We start from the raw sequence: 21,162 nt of genomic DNA, 5'->3' as shown, positions 1-21,162 counted from the left end.
ATTAATAGAGTAGATTTCAGAGATTGTCTGGAATTCTCTCCCTAAACCTTTTGCCTCTCTACCCCGCTCTTTCAGATTCTTCCCATTACAATCTACCCCTTTGACCGGGTATTTGGCCACCTGTCCCAATGCTACCGTCAGAGGCTCAGTATCAATTTTTTTCTGATTTACCCTTCTGTTAAGCACCTTGGAATGTTTTTACTATGTTAAAGGCGCTATATAAATGCAAGTCATTGTTGTGTCCTGGTGTTTCTGTGCATGTGAGTGTTTGTATGGGTCTGTTTGTCTATCCTGTCGCGAATTGTTCTTTAAATGAGCTGAGGTCACCTCCCTGTTACAGGACGTGATGGTGGTGGGTGAGCCCACCCTGATGGGGGGCGAGTTTGGCGACGAGGACGAGCGGCTCATCACGCGTTTGGAGAACACGCAGTACGATGCGACCAATGGCATTGACGACGAAGACAGCTTCAACAACTCCCCAGCACTGGGGGCCAACAGCCCCTGGAACAGCAAGCCCCCGTCGAGCCAAGAGAGCAAGTCGGAGAACCCAACATCGCAGGCCTCGCAGTAAAGATGTACAAAATGGCCAGCACTGTCCAAAACCCAAAATAAATCTACCTGTCAAAGTAAACACAAGTGGAGGTACTGAGGGCTGGTTTGTCACTGTGCAACCAACTTGTGCAGCCAATAACGCAAGCATCATTGGTCTCTCCTTCCCAATCTATCACTAATTATTGGATGTAATGCCCGCTTCTATTGTTTTTTTTAGCAACTACAAAGTATTTTCCTTTTAACTCTCTCTTTTAAAAAAAGTGTTAAACAAACAGCTTGCCGCTGAGGAGATTTGAACCCTGGCCCAATTCTAGCTTCTCTCTACTCTTGCTGAACGTTCTCTCACTTTGGCTCTGGGCGGGAAAATTAATTGTGGACAGTTCTGCAGCTGGCGCAGTACTGAGCCGTATGGACCAGGACATTCCAAAGCTCGATCTCCTGGACTGTGCTGCATTATCTGATTTTCAGTGGGGGTGAGAATATGGGGGGTGGAGGGGATAGTTTCTACACTCGGACTCAGCTAGGGGTCCCATTTGTGACCACTATTTGGTGACACATTACAGAAAAAGTACCCTTGCATGGATGTTGGGTGAAGACGGGACTGTGATGGTCCACCTGGTTGAATTGCACAAAGTCACTCACTGTCTGAGCTCGCATGAAGAATGGAACATATGGATAGGCGGCTGGTACTTATAGGACCGTAAGTCACAAATGAGAAGGGGGACAAATACTGGGGATGGGAGAGGGGGTGGTGTTGATCATTGCTATCCAGATTTTCTACTTCTCCCTCAAAAAGACTGCTAGAAACCACATTCCCACAGAACCTCCTTAGATGGAGTTATCAAGACAGAAGTCCACAGTGACATGCATCTGAATTCACCAACCCCTGCGATTTTACCGCAGCGAAGGACTCCACGGCTTGCATATTCTTCCAAAGGATGGTGTTGATTTTATTGCATGGTATTCAGAAAACATTTGAGCTTTTCTTTGCTAGTATTCATAGAAATAGTGATGATAATCTCCAGAGCTTCAGAAAGTTTATCCAGTTAAATAGCTGTGTTATGTAGACTAGGCAGGTCCCAGGTGTCATTCCTGGGTCAAGCTGCGGTTAGCATCTTGCTCAGGACAATGTCATAGATGCTACACTTGACCTCGGCACACTTGGGCTGGAGAGGGGGGGAAAAAACCAAGTCATGTCTGGTATTCAGTATTTAATACTGGCAAGTATATGTGTGCAGGTATAATGTGAAGACAAGATCAGTCTTGGCTGTGATAACTCCCTCGGTTAAATACATTGCTACCACTCACTGTCTTGGCACATATGTGAAGACTGGTCATCTGGTGAAGCCTCCAAGTCTGACCGATGCTGACAGGTCTTCTGCTGCTTTCTGATATTGCAGATTTCAATGCATAACAAATTTTCCTTTTGATTGTTGGTCTTTGGCAGTACTTGAATGTTAAAAGTCTGTGAGATAGGTATCTCGGTTGAGTTTTGTTTTAATCCACGATGCCTCACGCTTTGGACCACAACTATTTCAAATCTGCTTTTTAGCTAACACAACAAACTAGTTCTCTTTTGAACATGCATTGTAAAACTAGTCAAGGATCACACAAGTTATTGACCTGACTTGATTGAGACATCACATTGAATCCAGTGTTGTGGACCCTGTGAATTGGGAATGGGATCCCAATGTGCTGCTCCATGGAATGCAATACTTGTTTCTACACACTCTTGGGAGATCGCTCGCCGTTGAATTCAGACTGCACTTGAATACTCGGGACTTTAAAAAAAAACAGAACTTGCATTTATATAGCGCCTTTCACGACCTCAGAGCTTCCCAAAGAGTTGCATAGCCAATTACTGTAAGTACTTCTGAAGTGTAATGGAGAAAGTAAGTCCCTATTATTGTAGAGTATGCAGGTCTATAATGGACAAAATAAATCTCTACCTATTTGGATTCGCAAGTATTAATACAAAAGGAAATAGTTAATACAATCACTTGAATATTGTTGAAAGGTACGACATGTTGTGAAAGCTGTTTGTATTGTATTCATCAGGACAAACACAAGAATACCAAACTTCAAACAGTCACAACCATTTCTGTTACAGAAGTAATAGAAATTGTTGTGATTGTTTGAAATTTGGCATTCCTGTGTGTGCCTGATTAGTGCGAGACAAAAAACTTTGACAACATGTCTCTCTTTTCATTAGCATTCAAATACATAATATATAAAAATCAGAAGTAAAAACAGGAGATGTAGGAAGTACATAGCAGATTTAGCAGAAAGTACAAGTGGAGGTGTTGGATATACAGAATCCAGTTTCTGGAGTGAGGTGATATTAGCTTCTGAGGGAGGGTCCACGCTCAAAATATTAACTTTTTCTCTTTTCGGGCACCGACAGACCCACAGTGTGTCTCCAGTGCCATTTGTTTCCATGTACCAGTCAAAATGCATTCCAAGTGGAACAGTTTAGAACCCTCACACTGTAGATTCAGTTGTCAGGGCAGTGCTGTAACCTTGTGAGATTCAATAGACCACACCATGAAGATGAAACCTATTAATAGAGTTGGCAATTGCAAAGTGGGGCTGATCTTCTGAATGGGACTAGGATATCGGGGGCTGTGGGGAGGTGCTTCGGTGGTGAGATTTTGTGCTGGGCACACAGTCAGAAATCCAGCATTATTATTCCAACCTGTAAAATATTAGGAGAAGGAATCACAAAGCTCAATCATTATATTTGACAGTGATCCTGAACTCTGGTGTGCCTACTCTGTGCTTAGTTAGCTGAACTCAGCTTGGGGCACTGATTACATTGGGAGCCCAACATCAGCTTGGGTTATCTTCAAGGCACATTGGACCTGTGGCCTATCGATCTGCCTCATATCTATCTCTGGTCAGGGTGGGTCAGAGTAACTGGTATTGACAATCGGTGAAATAATTGGCTCATAGATTAAAAACGTAAGAGATTGCTGCAAAGGCTTGAAAAATATGCATTGAACTACTGCCTGCTGTGGATATGTTCAAAGTCAATAAATACGTCAATCCTGTACTGTTAGATTGTATTGATTTTGAGGGGAGGGGGGGTTAACTGTACCATTAACTGCACCCCCCCCCCCCTCCCCACTACCTCCCTTGAAAAAGGGATACAACTTCTGAAATATCTTTCCGAGTAACGTTTTAAAAGATTTTTTTGAAGTTGGAAGTTTTGACTGAGTGAACTTCACCTGCCACGTCTAACCCCTGGTACCTCTTTGAACAGAGAGAGCAAGATGGAGACAGAGATTTCTTGGCTGCTTGACATGATTTTCTACTTGGCTGTAAATCTGTAGAGAGACAGTAAGATTATAAGATGCACATTGTCTTGTTTTATACAGCAAAAGAAATCCGGGAAAAAAAATTTAAAAAGACGGAATGCCGAACAGTTTCCTCTCAGAATTGTTTGTAATGTTTTTTTAATGTTAACTCGTATAGGGGAAATGTGTTTTATTTTCTTTGTTTTGAAGCCTTTCCTTGTTCTGTGTATCTTTGCTTGTATATTAAACGCTAGTACTTAACAATCTGTATTGCTGTCATTAAACGTATTGTAAACCTTAAAACAAATGCTTTTGGATTTTTTCATCATTAATAATAATCTTTATTGTCACAAGTAGGCTTACTTACACTGCAATGAAGTTACTGTGAAAAGTGAATAGGAAAAAATTAGGATTAAAGTGTTTCGGAAAAAATGAAGGTACACAAATGAGGGTGGAGCCTCATGTCTTGGGTTGGAAATTGGTTGCAAAGTAGGAGACAGAGCAAGGAAAAAGGGGAATGTTGTCTCATTGACAAGATATGGCGAGTAGCAATCTGTTTACGCGGCTTCAACTTTTCACTGTTCTATTAATGACTTAGAGGAAAGATCAGAGAGTTTTATATCCAAGTTTATATCCAAGCAGTAACTTTTTGTTAAAGAAATATTTTTATTCGCCACATTTTTATCATTTTCGCCATACAAAGAAAGAAAACAAAAACAAAACAACCCCAACAGTATAAAACCTATAACAGACTTATAGAACAAAAACAACCACCACCACCCCCCCCCCCCCCCCCCCCCCCGCTCCCCATAGCATTCAACGGCAATCCACTCCCGAAAATGCATAATAAACAAAACCCCAAGAATTGTAGAACCCTTCCTTCCCCTCCCCAACTCAAACTCCACCTTATCCACCCCAACAGGACCTGCCTATGAGCGATCAACAAGGCAAAAGGCTAAAGCGTCTACCCCCGCCTGCAACACAGCTGGTCCGACACGCTGTAAATGGCTTCCAGGGTATCAGGTTCCACATCCAGATGCACAACCCCTGAGACAGTGCCAAATACGTCCTGCCAATGCCTTTCCAGCTTTGGGCAGGACCAAAACATACGAACATGATTTGAGGGGCCCCTCCCACGTCGCTCACAGACAGACTCCACCCCCTCGAACAGCCGGCTCATCTTTGATTTTGTGAGGTGCACCCTTTACACAACCTTCAATTGTCTCAGCCCCAACCTCGCTCACGAGATTGAGGCGTTCACCCTTCGCAGCACCTCACACCACAGTCCCTCTTCCATCGTCTCCCCCCCCCCCCCCCTCAGCTCTTCCTCCCACTTCACCTTAACCCCTACCATGGGTCACCCTATCTTCCAGGGTCCTCCTGTAAATCGCCGATACAATCCCTTCTCCAAACCTCCTCCGCCCCGACAGTACCGCATCCAACAGCACGGAGGCTGACGCTGTCGGGAAGGTCGGGGAAACCTTCCTTGCAAAATCTCGACCCTGCAGGTATCTGAACTCTTCTCCCTGCGCCAACCCGTACTTCTCTCCCAGCTCCTCCAAGCTCGCAAATCGTCCCCCAAGAAACAGGTCCTTCATTTCCTTAATCCCCCCTCTCGTCCCATCTCCGAAACCTCACATCCATCCTCAAACCCATGATTTCCCCCTAATCGACACCCCCCTGATTTGGCCCCCAGCTTAAAATGTTGCCTAAAGTGTCTCCAGTTCTTCAAAGTGACCACCACCACCTGACTCACTGAGTACTTAGCCATTGGGAGCAGCGCCATTGTCAGTGCTCCAACCCCGACCCCCTAACGAGCCCGCCTCCATCTTAACCCATCGAGACTCCCCCCAGCCCCGTACCTTCTCCACATTCACCATCCAGCAATAGAACAGTAAGTCTGGGAGGCCTAGCCATCCTGCCTGTTGCCCTCTCTGCAAGACCACCCTCCTAATCCTGCCCTCCACCAAATAAACAAGGTGATCAATTTGTCCACTTGGAGAAGGATTTTGGCAGAAAAACCGGCAGACACTGAAATAGGAACAAAAGTCATGGTAGCACACATTCATTTTAACTGCCAGCACTCGGCCCGCCAGCGACAGAGGGAAGTTGTCCCACAGTGCCAAATCGGCCTTCACCCTCCTCCCCACCAAACTAGTAATATTATACCTTTGGAGCCCACCCCAATCCCGGGCCACCTGCACCCCTAAAGTGGGTTGTGGCCAGATGAAATGGCAGCACCCCCGCCCCCACTCCCAGCTGGGAGACCATAAAATACTCGCTCTTGCCTCGGTTCAATTTATACCCCGAGAACGAGCCAAATCTCTAAAGCAGCCTCATTATTCTCCCCACCGATGTACTCGGCTCCAAAATGTACAGAAACAGATCATCAGCAGAGAAGGATACCTTATGTTCTTCCCCCACCCCTCACTATCCCCTTCCACAGCCCCGGGCTCCTTAGCGCGATGGCCAAAGGCTCTGTAGCCAGTGCCAACAGCAAGGGGGGCATAGGACACCCCTGCCTTGTACCACGGTGCAGAGAAAAGTACCCCAAATTCATATTATTTGTGCAAACACTTGCCATCGGTTCCCTATGCAGCAGCCGTACCCACGCTGTGAACCTCGACCCGATCCCAAATCTTATCAATACCGCCATCAAACAACCCCACTCTACCTGGTGAAACGACGTCCCTGTGTCCAGTGCCACCACCATCACCGTCTCCTTTCCCCCCACCGGAGACATGATCATGTTTAACAATCTTCTCACATTCAAAACCTGCTGCCTTCCCCTCATGAACCCCGTCCGATCCTCTCATCACCTTCGGGAGACACCCCTCCAACCTTGCCGCCAGAACCGTTGCCAATATCTTGACATCTAAATTCAATCGGGATATGGGCCTAAAGGACCCACACTTCACCAGGTCCTGATCCTTCAATAGCATAGAGATCGAAGCCTGCCCCAACGTCTGTGGCAAGACCCCTCAGCCTGTCGCATCCTCAAACATTTCCACCATCAGCAGTGCCAACTTATCCTTAAACTTCTTATAGTATTCCATTGGGAACCCATCCGGTCCCTCCACCTTCTCTGACTGCATCCCCCAATTGCCTCCTTCACCTCCTCCTCCACCCCCCCCCCCCCCCCCCCACCGGTCCCTCTAGCCCTGTCCTGTCCTCGTTCCCCCAACCTCGGGTATTCCAAACTGTCCAGGAACTCCGTCATCTCTCCCGGTAGCTCCGACCTATACAACTTCTTATAGAACTCTTCAAAACTTTATTTATCTGCTCCGGGGCTACCACCAGCTTCCCTGTCTTATACCGCAACCGAACTATCTCCCTCGCCATCGCCTCCCTCCTTGCTGGCAGGCCAGCCCTGCCTTCTCCCCGCCCCCTCACGCTTTTCAGCTAGCGCACCGTTTTCCCTGTGGACAACTGGTCGAACTTTGCCTGAAGCTCCTTCCTCCTAGCCTAAAGGGCTGTGCCCGTGTGTCCTCCATTTCTCCTATCCACCTCCAGCATCTCTTATCAGTTTTTGGCGCTCCCTTCTCTCCTCCTTGACCACCTTAGCCTTGAACGAGAATCACCTCCCCCTTACACTGCTATCAGAGACTCCCAAACCACCGCAAAACTTCCCCTGTGCAATTAAACCCCACGTATTCCTCGATCACCTTCCCAATCTTATCGCAAAAACTCCGGTCCCCTAACAGCCCCATGTCCATTCTCCACCCAGACCTCTGAGCCAAGCCCTTTTCCAGAAGCACATTCACCCAATGTGGTGTATGGTCTAAAATCAATATGGCTGAATACTCTGATCCTTTGACTCCAGCCAATAACGCTCTCCCTACCATAAAAAAGTCTATTCTCAAGTATATTTTATGTACTGGGGAGCAAAATGAATACTTCCGCTTCCTTGGGTGCAGGAACCTCCACAGGTCCATTCTTCCCATCATGAGCCCAGCCAGCACCTTCGCCCCTCCCCCAACTGGGCCAGCGAGCACGGCTGAGGTCTATCCACTTTCGGCTCTTGCACCATATTCCAGTCCCACCCCCCATTATTAACTCGTGGGTGTCCAAATCCGAGTTGACACCCCAACACCCTCTTCGCAAACCTTGGATCACCCCAGTTGGGGCCGTATACACTCGCCAGTGGCAACAACCTCCCCTCTAAAGTCCCCGTCACACTCACATACCTAGAGCCCTGCTTCGGCACCACCACCTCCATCTGAACCCTCTTACCCACCAACACCGCTACCCCCCAAGGCCTGCTATCGAACCCCAAATGGAAAACTTGGCTTACCCAACCCTTCCTAAGCCTCACCTGATTTTTCACCCTCAGGTGGGTCTCCTGCAGCATCACTACGTCGGCGGGGGAGCTCATACTTAACGAGGTTGATGGGGAGATTAATTGCTCTCACCCTGTAGGTCTCGTGTGAGTTATAACACCCCCCCCCCCCCCTGAAGTCTGAAGACCCAATGACGGTGGAGTAGGAGGATGTCTGAGGCTTTTCACTTGTGGCTGCGCTTCTTGCGCCCGCTGGGCCGGACCAGGTGGCGTATACCTGGACGACGAACGGCATTTTTACTCACTGAATGCCATGGTGGAGATACTAGAGGTTGCTGAATGGCTTGTTTCCCGTGGGAAACCTCCAGTGCCTGGGTCTCCATGTCCGAATCTGAATCAATGGCTTTCTCATCTCTGTATCATGTCCGCCTGGGGGCAATGCTCTTGAATCTAGAGGAGTCAGAGTACATAGAACATTACAGCGCAGTACAGGCCCTTCGGCCCTCGATGTTGCGCCGACCTGTGAAACCACTCTAAAGCCCATCTACACTATTCCCTTACTACTCTCTGAGTAAAGAACCTACCTCTGACATCTGTCCTATATCTATCACCCCTCAATTTAAAGCAATGTCCCCTCGTGCTAGACATCACCATCCGAGGAAAAAGGCTCTCACTGTCCACCCTATCCAATCCTCTGATCATCTTGTATGCCTCAATTAAGTCACCTCTTAGCCTTCTTCTCTCTAATGAAAACAGCCTCAAGTCCCTCAGCCTTTCCTCAGAAGATCTTCCCTCCATACCAGGCAACATTCTGGTAAATCTCTGCACCCTTTCCAATGCTTCCACATCCTTCCTATAATGCGGCGACCAGAATTGCACGCAATACTCCAAATGCGGCCACACCAGAGTTTTGTACAGCTGCAACATGACCTCATGCCTCCGAAACTCAATCCCTCTACCAATAAAAGCTAACACACGCCTTTTTAAAAAATATATATTTTATTCAAATTTTTCGGTCAAACAAAGACAGTACAAAATTTTCCCTTTTGCAACTTTAAAACAATATAAATAATGATGATGACCATTTTTTAAAAAGAATAAATAATATATTAACTAGACAGCAACTGCCAGCAACAAAAATAAAAACTAGCCAATATCCAAAATAATAAAGTCACAAAAACCAATATAAATAACTCATATACAAACACCTGTACAAAACCCCTGAGGGCCCGGATGGGCCCTCCCCTCCCCCCTCCCCCCTGGGTTGCTGCTGCTACCTTTCCCATTTCCCTTATCGTTCTGCGAGATAGTCGAGGAACGGTTGCCACCGCCTGGTGAACCCTTGAGCCGAACCTCTTAGTGCGTATTTTATCCGCTCCAGTTTTATAAACCCCGCCATGTCGTTTATCCAGGCCTCCACACCTGGGGGTTTAGCTTCTTTCCACATAAGTAATATCCTTCGCCGGGCTACTAGGGACGCAAAGGCTAAAACATCAGCCTCTCTCGCCTCCTGCACTCCTGGCTTGTCCGCAACCCCAAATATCGCCAACCCCTAGCCTTGCTCGACCCGGGCCCCCACCACCCTTGAAAGCACATTCGCCACCCCCACCCAGAACCCCTATCGTGCCGGGCATGACCAAAACATGTGGGTGTGGTTCGCTGGGTTTCCCGCGCATCTCCCACACCTATCCTCCACTCCAAAAAATCTACTTAACCTTGCTCCAGTCATGTGCGCCCTGTGTAGAACCTTGAATTGTATCAGGCTGAGCCTGGCACATGAGGACGAAGAGTTTACCCTACTTAAGGCATCGGCCCACAGCCCCTCCTCAATCTCTTCCCCCAGCTCCTCTTCCCATTTTCCCTTCAGCTCCTCCACCATCGTCTCCCCCTCGTCTCTCATTTCTCTGTATATATCTGACACCCTACCATCCCCCACCCATGCCCCCAAAATCACTCTGTCCTGAATCTCTTACGCCGGGAGCCGCGGAAATTCCCTCACCTGTTGCCTCGCAAAAGCCCTCAGTTGCATATATCGAAATGCATTCCCCGGTGGCAACCCATATTTTTCTGTCAGTGCTCCCAGACTCGCAAACGTCCCGCCTAGGAACAAATCCTTCAATTTCACAATCCCTGCTCTCTGCCAGACTTTAAATCCCCCATCTATCTTCCCCGGGACGAACCTGTGGTTGTTCCTTATCGGGGACCTCACCGAGGCACCCGTCACTCCCTTATGCCGTCTCCACTGCCCCCAAATATTCAGCGTTGCCACCACCACTGGACTTGTGGAGTATTTCTTCGGGGAGAACGGTAAAGGCGCCGTCGCTAATGCTTGTAGGCAGGTTCCCCTACAGGACGCCATCTCTAGTCTTTTCCACGCCGCTCCCTCCCCTTCCCCCATCCACTTGCATACCATTGATATGTTGGCGGCCCAATAATAGTCACTTAAACTCGGCAGTGCCAGCCCCCCCCTATCCCTACCATGCTGCAGGAACCCCCTCTTCACTCTTGGGGTCTTCCCAGCCCACACAAAACTCATAATGCTCTTATCCACTTTCTTGAAAAAGGCCTTTGTAATCATCACAGGGAGGCACTGGAACACAAAAAGAAACCGCGGAAGGACCACCATTTTAACCGCCTGCACCCTACCCACCAGTGACAGGGGCACCATGTCCCATCTCCTAAAGTCCTCTTCCATCTGCTCCACCAATCTTACTAAATTAAGCTTATGCAAGGTTCCCCAGTTCCTGGCCATCTGGATCCCTAGGTACCGAAAATCCCTTGTTACTCTCCTCAACGGCAAATCATCTATTCCCCTGCTCTGTTCCCCAGGGTGCATCACAAACAGCTCACTCTTCCCCATATTCAATTTATATCCTGAAAATTCCCCAAACTCCCTGAGTGTCTGCATTATCTCGGGCATCCCCTCCACTGGGTCCGCGACATACAACAACAAATCATCGGGTGCTCTTCTCCCCTAAGTACTCCCCTCCACTTCCTAGAGCCCCTCAGCGCTATGGCCAGTGGCTCAATTGCCAACGCAAACAGTAACGGGGACAGAGGACATCCCTGTCTTGTCCCTCTGTATAGACGGAAGTGGTCAGATCTCTGCCTATTTGTCATCACACTTGCCACCGGGGCCCTGTATAGAAGCTGAACCCATCCAATAAACCCCTCTCCAAATCCAAATCTCCTCAACACTTTCCACAGGTAATCCCACTCCACTCTATCAAATGCTTTCTCTGCATCCATCGCCACCACTATCTCCGCCTCCCCCTCCGGTGGAGGCATCATCATCACACCCAACAGCCTCCGTATGTTAGTGTTCAATTGTCTCCCCTTAACAAACCCCGTTTGATCCTCGTGAACCACCTCCGGGACACAATCCTCCATCCTCGTCGCCATCACCTTGGCCAGAAGCTTGGCATCTACATTCAGGAGGGAGATAGGCCTGTAAGACCCGCACTGCAGCGGGTCTTTGTCCCTTTTCAAGAGCAGTGATATCGTCGCCTCCGACATCGTCGGGGGCAACGTCCCCCTTTCCTTGGCCTCGTTAAAGGTTCTCGTCAGAAGCGGGGCCAGCAGGTCCACGTATTTCCTATAAAATTCCACCGGGAACCCATCCGGTCCCGGGGCCTTCCCTGCCTGCATGCTCCCAATCCCTTTTACCACCTCCTCCACCTCAATCTGTGCTCCCAGTCCTGTCCTCTCCTGCTCCTCAACCTTCGGGAATTCCAACTGGTCTTGGAAGTGCATCATTCCCTCCTTCCTTTCACGGGGGCTGAGCCTTATACAGCCTCTCATAAAATGCCTTAAACACCCCGTTCACCCTCTCCGCTCCACGTTCCATCTCACCCTCCTCGTCCCTAACCCATCCAATCTCCCTCGCCGCCCCCCTCTTCCTCAGTTGTTGGGCCAGTAACCAGTTCGCCTTCTCTCCGTACTCATACTGCACTCCCTGTGCCTTCCTCCATTGTGCCTCCGCCTTGCCCGTGGTCAACAAATCAAATTCCGTGTGCAACCTTCGTCTTTCCCTGTATAGTCCTTCATCCGGGGCCACCGCATACTGCCTATCCACCCTCAAAATTTCTCTCAACAATCTCTCCCTCTCTTTGCTCTCTTGTTTCCCCTTATGGGCCCTTACGGAAATCAGTTCCCCTCTGACCACCGCCTTCAGTGCTTCCCAGACCACTCCCACCTGAACCTCTCCATCGTCATTAATCTCCAGATACCTTTCGATACATCTCCTTACCCTTACACACACACCCTCGTCCGCCAACAATCCCATATCTAATCTCCACAGTGGGTGCTGTTCCTTTTCCTCTCCTACTTCCAGATCTACCCAATGTGGGGCATGGTCCGAAATGGCTATAGTTGAGTACTCCGTCCCGGCCACCTTCGGGATCAGCGCCCTTCCCAGGACAAAGAAGTCGATCCGAGAATACACCTTGTGGACATGGGAGAAGAAGGAGAACTCTTTACTCCTAGGCCTAGTAAATCTCCAGGGACCCACTCCTCCCATCTGCTCCATATAGTCCTTGAGCACCTTGGCCGCTGCCGGCCTCCTCCCGGTCCTAGACCTGGACCGGTCCAGCCCTGGATCCAGCACCGTGTTGAAGTCTCCCCCCATTACCAACTTTCCCGCCTCCAGGTCCGGGATACGCCCCAGCATACGCTTCATGAAGTTGGCATCATCCCAGTTCGGGGCATATACGTTCACCAGAACCACCGCCTCACCTTGCAATCTGCCACTCACCATCACGTATCTACCCCCACTGTCCACCACTATGGTCCACGTCTCAAACAATACCCGTTTGCCCACTAATATTGCCACCCCTCTATTTTTCGCATCCAAGCCCGAGTGAAATACCTGTCCCACCCATCCTTTTCGTAATCTGACCTGATCCGCCAGTTTCAGATGCGTCTCCTGCAGCATGACCACATCTGCCTTTAATTTCTTTAGGTACGCAAGTACCCTTGCCCTCTTAATCGGCCCATTCAGCCCTCTCATGTTCCACGTGATCAACCGGGTTGGGGGGCTCTTTACCCCCCCCCCCTCGTCGACTAGCCATCCCCTTTTTTAGACCAGCTCCTCACCCGGTTCCCACGCACCCACTTGTCCCCCCAACGGTGTCCTCCCGTCCCAACCATCCCATCCCATAGCAGCTCCCCCTTCCTCCCGTACGCCTTCTTAACAACCCTCTCAACCCGAGTGGCAACTTTCAGGGATCTATGTACATGGACACCGAGATCTCTCTGCTCATCCACACTGCCAAGAATCTTACCATTAGCCCAGTACTCTGTCTTCCTGTTATTCCTTCCAAAATGAATCACCTCACACTTTTCTGCATTAAACTCCATTTGCCACCTCTCAGCCCAGCGCTGCAGCTTATCTATGTCCCTCTGTAACTTGTAACATCCTTCCGCACTGTCCACAACTCCACCAACTTTAGTGTCATCTGCAAATTTACTCACCCATCCTTCTACGCCCTCCTCCAGGTCATTTATAAAAATGACAAACAGCAGTGGCCCCAAAACAGATCCTTGTGGTACACCACTAGTAACTGGACTCCAGTCTGAACACTTCCCATCAACCACCACCCTTTGTCTTCTTCCAGCTAGCCAATTTCTGATCCAAACTGCTAAATCACCCTGAATCCCATGCTTCCGTATTTTCTGCAGTAGCCTACCGTGGGGAACCTTATCAAACGCTTGACTGAAATCCATATACACCAGATCAACTGCTTTACCCTCATCCTTGGTAGGCTGGGCTGTAATTGGCTTCTCTCAAGGAGCTCAGTGCACTGCTAGTCCCCTGTTCCTGATATCATTGATGTGTTTTTTCATGATGCGACCCTGTGCCTGAACCTGGTACGTTATCAGCTGAACCGTTCCTGGGATCCACTGGGCGCTGTCTTTGTAGTTCCTAATGTAGACTGCGTCACCTGGTACAACCAATCCAGTCCGCTTACGTCCAGCTGGGCAATGCCCTTGCTGCTCTTGGCTGCGGCGTACTTTCCCGCCAGTATCTGGGAACGCGAGACTGAGACGAGTCCAGAATCGCCAGCCCATCAATTCTGTCGGTGCTACCCCAGTCGTGGCATGTGTCGTGGTTCAGTAGCAGAACAGGAATCCGGTCAGCCAAGTGTCCATTGATCCCGAACTTTGCTTCTTCAGCCTCCTCTTAAATGTTTGCACCACCCTTTGTCCTGTGTACTGAGGCACAGTGAAAGGTATTGGTCTGCGTGCAGTTCAGACAGATGATTCCATACATTTTAAAAAAATAAATTTAGAGTACCCAATTCATTTTTTCCAATTAAGGGGCAATTTAGCGTGGCCAATCCACCTACCCTGCACACCTTTGGGTTGTGGGCAGACATGGGGAGAATGTGCAAACTCCACACGGACAGTGACCCAGAGCCGGAATTGAACCTGGGACCTCGGTGCCGTGAGGCAGCAGTGCTAACCACTGCACCACCGTGCGGCCTCAGATAATTCCATACATGAAAAAACATAAATACACAATATAAATACATAGACACAGGCATTGGGTGAAGTACATGGAATGTAGTACTACTCAGTAGAGAAGAGGTGGAGTTGGCACCAAATTTTGCACACAGTCGTGTGTGTATAGGGAATATAGTAGGTGGAATATAGTAGGGGGTGAAGTACGCGGTCTTGTGGGGCCCCAGTATTGAGGAATATCATGGAGGAGGTTTTAATGTTCTTGTTGAATGGCCTGATCAATATTACAAGAACATGTAGCTAAACGATTTATTAACACTATGTGTCAAATATATACAAACAACAGATGAATAATAGTGTGGCCATGCACAAGCAACCTCTCTCCCAGCTCCCCAGTCAGTCTGAGGTCACCTGACTAACATTCACTTATATACTAATGCGACTCCTAGTGGTCAGTCGGTGAATTACAACACAACCATGACATCACAACATCCCCTTTCCTTTGAAGGAATAAATTAATATATTATCATCAGTATATTTACATGTGATATCATTATCCTGTGAGTCTAACAGTATTAATTTTTTTCTTTAAAATTTTTAAAACTGGTTGAACCAATATATATATATATGTATATATACACGAACAGCAAGCATAATCTGTACAATTAGTCCAAATCTACAAATTGAGTCGATCAGGTTTTCTTCTGACTGTGGCTGATCTTCTCAAAGTTTGACCTTGCTGCTCAGAACTTGTAGATTCAATGTTCTCCATGACATTCTCATGCTCAGGAACTGCTGAATTATCTGACACTGCAGCTGAAGTTGATTCTAACGTAGATTTGTCATCCATCACATTGTTATAAAAGTCTTCTCTGGTTTTCAAGAGTGCGTGACTATTTCTTCTTAAAACCAACCCTTCCTCTGTCTGTACACTGTAGGAACGAGGTGCGACTTCTTCAAGTACAATGGCTTTACTCGACCAATTGCCTGAATCTTCTATTCCCACATTGTCATCGCTGCTCGGAGGTGGGGAAGTTCTAGACACTCATAGAACTGCTTTTGTTTTGCTTTAATGTTTTGCATTTCCTGCAGTACCACAACATTCTTCTCCTTTTCCAAGTATGGAAATGTGGTACACAACCTTCTATTCATGAGTAACTCTGCTGGTGATCTACCATGTGATAATGGTGATGCTCTGTAACTCAATAGTGCGAGATAAGGATCAGATTGGCTGTCCGCTGCCTTCTTCAACAATTGCATGACAATATGCACACCTTTTTCAGCTTTGCCATTGGCTTGTGGGTACAACGGACTTGACGTGACGTGATTGAAATCATACGTGACTGCGAAGTGTTGCCACACTTTACAGCTAAAACAAGGACCATTGTCACGACGACTTGAGGAATTCCGTGTCAAGCACAAATTGACTTGGTATGCAGTATTATACTGCTTGCCGTTATGCTCAACAGTAGAGATATTTCGGGATAGTTTGAAAAATAGTCATGATAATTCATTTTCCCTCGTAAGTGAAAGAGATCCATAGTTATTTTCTGCCATGGTGCTTTAGGTAAATCAGATATTTGCATAGGTTCTCTTGTTCGCTTGTAATGGTACGTCTGGCATGTGTCGCAACAACTGACCATCCTGTCAATATCCTGGTTTATACTGTTGAATCCCAAATTTCTTTCTCCGTCAGTCTGGCCTCAATAAAAGTCGAGATGGATTTGCAAGTAAAAAGAAGTTATTTTATTCAGCTTGCAAGCTACCTAGTCCACAGTGATACAGATAACATGTTGCTTTCTGCAGCCCCGGGAACTAAGTGAAGGTCCCAGACAAAGAGATCAGTACTCATACATTCAAATGGCATCAGGTTTCACATACTCGACACCCATAGGTCATCCTATGTCCCTCCTGACTTGTTTGATCTATTCTGATTGGCTCACTTCCAATCCCTTTCTCCAGCCCCTATCAATGCAGCATCACTCTCATAGACACACCTCTTCCTGCTTTTTCCATGCGGTCTAAAATCCTTTGTCTCTACTTGCCAGAATCAAAGTGGCTTATTTCTACATTACATTAACTAATATCTCTAAAGTAACTATTTTATATCACATTCGTCATTCCCTCCTTTTATCATTCCATGATAACCAAACTATCCAATCCATAGCTACGGTTCCTCATCTAAAAAGATCCGTCGCTGCATTTCCAATTCCTGTCTTAGCCCCCCTTCATCTGCTTCACCCTCATGGATTTTAACAGTTACATTTTTTCTTTGGGGTTAAATTTTACCCATCACACATTTAAGGATGGCCAGGCCTACAAAGATGCAGCCGATAGCTACCACTAGATACATGGCCATATTTATCAACCAGTCCTTCCAACCTCCAAATCCCCAGTTACCCCAAGAGCCAGGATCCTGCATTCTGTCCAGGTGATCCCGTATGTGATCCATAAATTTAGTGATGTTATCCTGAACTCCCATGATACACTTGCCCTGCACTATGGCGCATACCCCACCCTCACAGGCCAGAAGATAGTCAAGAGCATACCGGTTCTGCATTGCAAACAACCGTAGCTGAGACAATTCCTTGGTTATTGCCCCGAGGGCTCCCAAGGTTTACTACCCGGGTTTTCCTCAGTTTGGCCTTTAACTAACTTAAGTGTATCTCCCGGTAACCTACGTTCTAGCTGTACTTCCCTTCTCATACGCCCCATCCTCTCTCTAGTCCCTTTCACTTCCTATAGCCTCTTCCTACGCTCTTCTGACAGCCTGATATTACCTTTATTGCACCACTCTTAACACATCCAAAATCGAATTTACATGTATTCCAAAAACAAGGCAATGTCCATATAATGTTCCCTTCCCATCGCCGGGACTGGTACAACTGCTTCATGACTCCTGCATTCTCCTTAACTTTGATGACCTTCCATGAGTCGATACCATGTCCTCGTATATGGGGGCAGCGAAGAACATCACCTTTGCAGAGGTGATGTAACCTTGTAGATTGGTTGGGGCTACACAGATACATAATATTCCCCTTTTCCATGTCCATCGCCAATAACACGCCAAGCGAAGTGAGGCCAAATATCATACAGATGATGCGTAGCCACTCCATCATGCTCCACACCTGTAAAATAGCACTGGAGAAGGGAGGCAGGTTAGTATCCGACCTTTTACAGTAGTGGAGATGGACTCAATTTACAGTGCTGTAGGTGGACCCAAGCACTTCGCCCCTCCACTTTAACTGCTGTGGGGGTGGTAAGGAGAACTTGGAAGGGCCCGTCCCATCGCGGCTCCGACCCCTTCCTAGTCCAAGTTTTGACCATGACATAACTACCGGGCTGGACTGAAAGTGAGCTAGGTACTGGGGGCGATGGCTGGTGAGCCGCGCGGACCTGGCCATGAAGTTCCTTGAGCACTAGCGTGAGGGCTAGAACATAGGTGGTCATCTCTTCAGTCATCTGATGAAACTGAACCAGTCTGGGAACCTGCAGGCTCCAGGGAGTTCTAAGAGGCCTGCCATAAAGAATCTCGGCGGGAGAGAGCCGGGCCGGCCCCGCAGGCGTAACCCGCAGCTGGAAGAGGGCAACGGGGAGCAACGTAAGCCATGTCAGATATTTGCATAGGTTCTCTTGTTCGCTTGTAATGGTACGTCTGGCATGTGTCGCAACAACTGACCATCCTGTCAATATCCTGGTTTATACTGTTGAATCCCAAATTTCTTTCTCCGTCAGTCTGGCCTCAATAAAAGTCGAGATGGATTTGCAAGTAAAAAGAAGTTATTTTATTCAGCTTGCAAGCTACCTAGTCCACAGTGATACAGATAACATGTTGCTTTCTGCAGCCCCGGGAACTAAGTGAAGGTCCCAGACAAAGAGATCAGTACTCATACATTCAAATGGCATCAAGTTTCACATACTCGACACCCATAGGTCATCCTATGTCCCTCCTGACTTGTTTGATCTATTCTGATTGGCTCACTTCCAATCCCTTTCTCCGGCCCCTATCAATGCAGCATCACTCTCATAGACACACCTCTTCCTGCTTTTTCCATGCGGTCTAAAATCCTTTGTCTCTACTTGCCAGAATCAAAGTGGCTTATTTCTACATTACATTAACTAATATCTCTAAAGTAACTATTTTATATCACATTCGTCAATACCTGGTCAGTGGACAGAGTCACAAGCTCTCCATTTGCACTTCTCAATCCCGAGATGTCCTTCATGTATCCTCTTAAGTACACCTTTGTGAAGAGATTGAGGTATAACTGCAGAACAAAGACCAAAGAAATGTACAGCACAGGAACAGGCCCTTTGCCCTCCAAGCCAGTGCCGACCATGCTGCCCGTCTAAACTACAATCTTCTACACTTCCTGGGTCCGTATCCCTCTATTCCCATCCTATTCATGTATTTGTCAAGATGCCCCTTAAATGTCACTATCGTCCCTGCTTCCGCCACCTCCTCCGGCAGCGAGTTCCAGGCACCCACTATCCTCTGTGTAAAAATCTTGCCTCGTACATCTACTCTAAACCTTGCCCCTCGCACCTTAAACCTATGCCCCCTAGTAATTGACCCCTCTACCCTGGGGAAAAGCCTCTGACTATCCACTCTGTCTATGCCCCTCATAATTTTGTAGACCTCTATCAGGTCGCCCCTCAACCTCCGTCATTCCAGTGAGAACAAACCGAGTTTATTCAACCGCTCCTCATAGCTAATGCCCTCCATACCAGGCAACATTCTGGTAAATCTCTTCTGCACGCTCTCTAAAGCCTCCACATCCTTCTGGTAGTGTGGCGACCAGAATTGAACACTATACTCCAAGTGTGGCCTAACTAAGGTTCTATACAGCTGCAACATGACTTGCCAATTCTGATACTCAATGCCCCGGCCAATGAAGGCAGGCATGCCGTATGCCTTCTTGAATACCTTCTCCACCTGTGTTGCCCCTTTCAGCGTAGTGTTCAAACGAAATACCACTCCATTAATGATACTGAGTTCAGATCTCATATTGTAGAAATCCACAATTGACTTCTGGGCCAGCATGAGCTGATGTTCCTCATCACCTCTTGGAAGAATTTGATCCTTCCTGGTCTCTTCTTGGATTTCACATCTGACACTGGTAGTAGTGTGGAAATAAGAGCAGCACGGTAGCATAGTGGTTAACACAGTTCCTCCAGGGTCTCGGATTCAATTCCAGCCTCGGGTGACTGTCTATGTGGAGTTTGCACTTTCTCCCCGTGTCTGCGTGGGTTTCCTCCGGGTGCTCCGGTTTCCTCCCACAGTCCAAAGATGTGCAGGTTATGTGGATTGACCATGCTAAATTGCCCTTTAGTGTCCAAAATTGTCCTTAGTGTCCAAAAGGTTAGGTTGAGTTACGGGGATAGGGTGGAGGAGTGAGATTAAGTAGGGTGCTCTTTCCAAGAGCCGGTGCAGACTCGATGGGCTGAATGGCCACCTTCTACACTGTAAATTCTATGATTCTATGAAACTGTGTCTCCCGTGTCCAGTTTCATCGCTCAAGGATGACCATTGACTCACATACCCACTCTGGGTGCTGTGATGCAATTTAATTGCATATATTCCTCATCCTGTTGGTCTATATGAAAGGTATGGGGCTGGATTCTCCATTATTGAACTATGTCCCCACGCCGGAATCAGAACTGTGCACTATCACACCAGAAAGATTGGTGTGAAAAGGCCACATATTCCCAGTCCTGCAGGGGCGAGCAGGGACCTGGCGTGAATCGAGCAGCTTTTGCTGCAGATACGGGTCCCCGTACATCCGGGTTGGAAACCGCGCATGTACATGACGCCGGCCTCCAGTGGCCGTACCGTGCTCCATGGCAGTCTCGGACCGCGGAGCTGGACCCTGAAAATAAACCCCCCCGATCAGCCGCGCGCCCGAGCCAGTCCGCCCGCACAACATTGCCCGGCCGTGTATAAGGCCCCCCCTGCCCTCCAAACGGCTCATCCCCGACCAGGACGGCCGCGGACTGGGTCCGCATCCGCCACGCGAATATCCCAACCGGCTGGACCATATCAGATCCACGTCGTCGGGACTTCGGCTGGTCAGGGGTGGAGAGGTAGGTGCTACTCCCTGAGTATGCGGGACCGCAGAATCGGGGAACCGGTGTCGGTCCCTATTCCGTGCGGGGAAATGGACTCTCTGCCCCCGCGCCGGCCGTGATTTCGACGTCGGGGTGCGGAGAATCAAGCCCATGGTGACTAGGGCCTGTTGGGGCGGCGGGGTGTTGGCTACTTTGGGAATTGCATTCCATGTGGTTTCTACATCCGCATGACCCACGTCACCTGGGGTCCCCTTCTACTGACTCGGGGGTGGTGTCACGTCTAGCTACCTCGGTCCCAGACCAACATACCAGGCCTCTACAGTATTCGGTCCAGGGTGGGGTTTCCATTCTGGGAGGTGCTGCTTGCTGGGAGGGGGCGTGTCCCACAGTGTGCCCCTCCATTTGTTGGGAGTTCCTGTACTCCCTTTTGTGCGCTTTCCGCTGACAGTACAATCTGCACGGCCTGTTGAAGGCCTAAAGATGACTCGGCCAACAACTTCCTTT

The 21,162-nt window shown here is 48.3% G+C and overlaps 1 protein-coding gene across 9 annotated transcripts in view; it reads left to right on the top strand.

Moving 5' to 3' along the window:
* The window catches only part of LOC140393354 (LIM domain-binding protein 1), a 152,942-nt gene extending 148,787 nt beyond the window's left edge, over positions 1-4,155 (top strand). For all 9 annotated transcript variants that reach the window (XM_072479728.1, XM_072479727.1, XM_072479723.1 and 6 more), the window contains one exon: positions 341-4,155. In XM_072479728.1, coding sequence (XP_072335829.1) covers positions 341-571 — 231 coding nt within the window. In that variant the 3' untranslated portion in view covers positions 572-4,155. The remainder of the gene's footprint in view (positions 1-340) is intronic.
* Positions 4,156-21,162: the final 17,007 nt, after the last annotated feature.

The sequence above is a fragment of the Scyliorhinus torazame genome, chromosome 16 (genome assembly GCF_047496885.1).
Source record: "Scyliorhinus torazame isolate Kashiwa2021f chromosome 16, sScyTor2.1, whole genome shotgun sequence".
Classification (NCBI taxonomy): Eukaryota; Metazoa; Chordata; class Chondrichthyes; order Carcharhiniformes; family Scyliorhinidae; genus Scyliorhinus; species Scyliorhinus torazame.
This window is presented reverse-complemented; position numbering and strand designations above follow the sequence as displayed.